We start from the raw sequence: 4,278 nt of genomic DNA on the forward strand, positions 1-4,278 counted from the left end.
AGGGAAGCCCAATCCCACTATTTTATAGTTTGTGGTGTATGGACATAACACGTGTCATCACGACGAGCCAGAGGCGGCAATCGGCGCTGACGTGTCGACAGCCGTAACGAAAGTTCCCCCGTTCCCTGTCTCTGCCGCTTTTATTCCACGACTCTTGGCCGTCGTTCCTCCCAATTTTTAGCGGTACTAGATATTTTAGAAATTCTCTTTCCCAATATGCCCCTCATACCTCACTAGAAAAAAAAATAAAACCTAATTTAATTTATTTTTTTCGTGGAAAAAAAAGGAAAAGAAGGGGGCGAGGAGAACCTCACACGCGTAGCAACCTGCACTGGGCCCCTCGCTGCTGAAGCATGTTCGATTCAAGTCATAAATTTACACCCATGGTTATCCACGTGTGAGTACGTCATCCCAACACTACTTCAGTTGCCAGCAGACCAGTAGCACTTCCACCAGCAGCATCCAAACATGGGTCATCCGGTCTTCGAATTTAATCGATGCTCGCGCGTTTCGAACTTGAACCATCTTGGTAGAAGACAAGCCCCGTTCCCACTAGGCTACCACTTCGGTGGTAAAACCTAATTTTTAGAGGACGTCATACAGTTATTACATAAGTGTGTTGTTTTTCAGGCTGCCTATGTGTTTCGGAAAGCGAACATAGCTGCTGACTGGGTCGTCTTTTTTGCCGCTCATCATTCTAAAGAGATTTTTTGGACTTGCTATTTATCCGTTTTTCTACTGTTATGGTGTATTTTTAGCTCTTGACTTTATAGGTAATGCTCACGCGAAATTAGCATGAGCGGCCTGTTAAAAAAAAAGAGAGCCTTATATTAATTTATTTATCCCGGACGGTAAACCAAGAGCCGGAATTAAAAAGCGGGAAGGTCGGGGCAACGCTGGGGCCACGGGACCGGGGATCGTGCAACGCCAGCCACAAGTAACGAACGGGTTCTCGACTTTTCCATGGAAAAGGACCCGAAAAGAGCGAAGAAGAAAAAAAAGCACTTCTGACGTGGCGGCATCGCCCTTTTTTTCCTCCCCTTCCCGGAGGGGATAAAAGGCACCCTCATTTGATCTAGAAATGTTTAAATAAGAGAAGGATAATGTGGCGAGTGGCTATTGGACTGGTCCACTGGGACTGCATCTAATAATTAGACCTTCTCGTTTCCTTTTCTCGGCCTCAAACTCAATAACCCACCTGGTTCCGTTGCTCCCCCTCTTTCGTGTCCCTCTCCCTCTCCCCTCTTTTTCTTTCTTGCTCCAAAATTTTCCCAAATCTTGGAAGGAAGGAAGTATAGGAATCAAGGATTGGATTCTGGACCGAAATCGCAGTGGAACACGAGGTCTGGATTTCGGACCCCCGGACCATCTTTCTGATTTTGGAGAGGTATTTGCCAGTTTTTATTCGTGGTGCTTGAGAGAAAGCAGCTCATTTTTCTGTCATTTTTGGCATGCTTTTTTGTTTCCTCCTTTCAAGGTGCTAGAGTTGGAATGCTCTTGTTGATCTTTTCTTTCAGTATTGAAAAGAAGCTTGTAAGGATTTAATTAGGTTCTATTTTCGTTTTATGTGCTTTTCCCCATGTTTAGATTTATTGGAGTATGAATCTTTAAAGGATTGGATATATTACTTACCAAAATATGGATTGGATGGATTTGAAGTGTTTTTTTCCCCTCCTCCCAAAAATAAGGAATGATGCTTAATTCTGTGATGAAAGCAGAAACCATTGATTCTGGTTGGCCTTGATTTTCAGAAACGTCTTGGGATGAGCTGCATGTGGATTTGGAGGCTTTGATGTGAATAATTATAGCGTTTTGGGAGCTGATACAACAGGAGATACAGTTGAAAGATCGAGGAGTTTAGCGGTTAATTATATGCTGTGGAGAAAGGGAGTTGGAAGGAAGAATTCAAACAGGTGGAAGCAAAGGTTGGTGGATTTCCGTTCTACGGAGTGAGCTTCAAGATCCTAAAGTGACAGAATCTGTAGCGATGGATATTCAGGTATATATTATATTACCTACAGGTGGTGCCTCTTTTTCCTGTTTTTCTGCTTTATTTTTCTGAGTTCCTTATAGTTGTAAATTGCAGAAATAATTCTTTTATCTCTTTTCGTTGTCTTGATGAAAACAGGTTTGGCCTCCTGGCCTAAAATCTATCCAAAGAATGGGAAAAAAAAGAAATGTTTATTTTCTCTGAATTTGGGATTGATTATGCGGTATCTTTATATGGCTATTTACTTGTAGGATTTTGGCTGGTTCAGGAGCAATAATTTTGTTGCCTATTTTTTCATGAGGTTTGTAAATAAGAGAGTGGGCTTTCGCACAATGGTAACATTGTTTCATTGGGACCTAGATGCCATGGGTTCGAAATATTAAAACCCTGCAGTGGTGGAGCCTCATGCACTAGGATGCCCTTTCTCATGAAATTTGTAACCCAGTATATGTGTCATGAAAATTGTATTGGCTCTACTAAATTGAATTTTGGAACTGAATCATCTGCAGAAATATCTATATAGTTGCTTTATGGAAAAAAAAAGGGAAAAAGAGAAAATGAAAGATGCTACCTTTTTTTTTTGCTAGGAAAGATGCTAGCTTTTAACATGATTAGCTAATATGGAAACTTTGGACATGTCTTTTCAGTACAGTTACATGATTCCATTTTTATGTGGAGGTTGAGTGTCATATAGAATATCTTTTTAATAGTCTAAGACAAGATGTTTGTTCACTTGTACTTTTAGAGGTTGAAGTGATGATTGAAAGAAGGGCAGAAGACATTCAAGTAGCTTAGCTCTATCTTAATTTAAAAATGATTGTTAACTAGTCTAAATGTCAAAATTTTGTGTTTTTGGGTGATTGCTCATAACCATAATAGGCTAAGTTTTCCAGAAGACATAGATGTGAATCTATATTTGTTGAGGAATAGTCCAACACCGGAAGTGCTAGGGACCCTAGTGGCGTTTAGGCACCCATGGGCCTGCCTGCCTATGAACTCAAGTTTTTGGAGTCGGACTTTATCATATTAATTTTTATATCTCTAATGTGTATTATTATAGTTTTATGAAAGATATATAGGGCACTGAATATCTATATCAAGATAATTTGATTTAAATGCTGGGTCTATTTAACGTAAACAATTTGGGTGTTTTTTTTTTAGGGAAAAACTGAAAGCACAAATCCCAAGCCCGCATGTGAGCCCAATGATCAAATGCATGTGGATGTCAAAGCTAAATCTACATGCGGCCTTCAGTCGAACGAAGTGACTTCATATGGGGATGAACTTATCCATAAGGTATCTTCCATTTCCTAGTTGTGCAAATCATTTTGTAATTGAAGTTTTGGTTTCTTTCCTTTCGTAACTTATGTTTCTCCTATTCTTTTCTTTAGGTAAGGAAACCATACACGATAACAAAACAGCGAGAGAAGTGGACTGAAGAAGAACACAAGAAGTTTCTCGAAGCTCTACAACTGTATGGGCGTGCCTGGCGTCGCATTGAAGGTAAGTAGTGAATTTCTTTTCTTTTCAAATGAAATGTTTATTGGTCTTATCTCTTGATATTGTTCCTGACTTACAACCTACTTGCAGAATACATAGGCACCAAGACTGCAGTTCAGATTCGAAGCCATGCTCAGAAGTTTTTCTCCAAGGTCCATTGCCCTTCCTCCAGTAACCATTTCTCCACCATTTTTTGTCCATGGTTGGTCTTACTTGATTAATGAAGTAAGATCATTCATGGAGATGAGCATAACAGATGTTCATGCACCGTCTGCCCAGCTCAATGCTGGCTTTTCTCTTTAATCACATTGTGATACTTTCTGGTCCAGGTGGTGCGAGAGTCAACTGGTAACAGTGCATGTACCTTGCAGCCTATTGAGATACCTCCTCCCCGACCAAAGAGGAAACCATTGCACCCATATCCTCGTAAGCTGGGCCATTCATCCAGCAAGCGAATCCCAATTCTGAAACAACTGGAGAAGCCTTCATTGCAGATCCCCTCTGCCAATGAACAGGAGAATGGATCACCAACATCTGTCCTATCTGCAATTGGATCAGATACCTTAGGCTCATTTTTTTTTGAATCCCCCAAACAGTTGTACATCACCAGTTGCATCTGCTGCTGAATCAAATGAGCAAGTCAATGGAGGTCAGTCACCAACCTTGTCAGTTGGAGAGGAGAACCTTGCTGCTGAATCAAATAAGTTTCAATTACCAGCCTCAGGGGCCGTTGCGTTGACTATAGGAGAACAACCTGCAGAAGTAATCTCTTACAAGCATAGAATTCC

At 40.8% G+C, this 4,278-nt stretch overlaps 1 protein-coding gene across 1 annotated transcript; it reads left to right on the top strand.

The window, feature by feature from the left end:
* Positions 1-1,101: 1,101 nt before the first annotated feature.
* LOC120109266 (protein REVEILLE 1-like) lies at positions 1,102-4,252 on the top strand. Its single transcript, XM_039123021.1, has 6 exons — positions 1,102-1,387; positions 1,752-1,999; positions 3,152-3,286; positions 3,382-3,493; positions 3,581-3,642; positions 3,820-4,252. Exons 2-6 carry the CDS (start codon positions 1,988-1,990, stop codon positions 4,114-4,116), a joined length of 618 nt encoding a protein of 205 aa, XP_038978949.1. The 5' UTR covers positions 1,102-1,387; positions 1,752-1,987; the 3' UTR covers positions 4,117-4,252.
* Positions 4,253-4,278: the final 26 nt, after the last annotated feature.

Source organism: Phoenix dactylifera, unplaced genomic scaffold (genome assembly GCF_009389715.1).
Source record: "Phoenix dactylifera cultivar Barhee BC4 unplaced genomic scaffold, palm_55x_up_171113_PBpolish2nd_filt_p 001965F, whole genome shotgun sequence".
Taxonomy (NCBI): domain Eukaryota; kingdom Viridiplantae; phylum Streptophyta; class Magnoliopsida; order Arecales; family Arecaceae; genus Phoenix; species Phoenix dactylifera.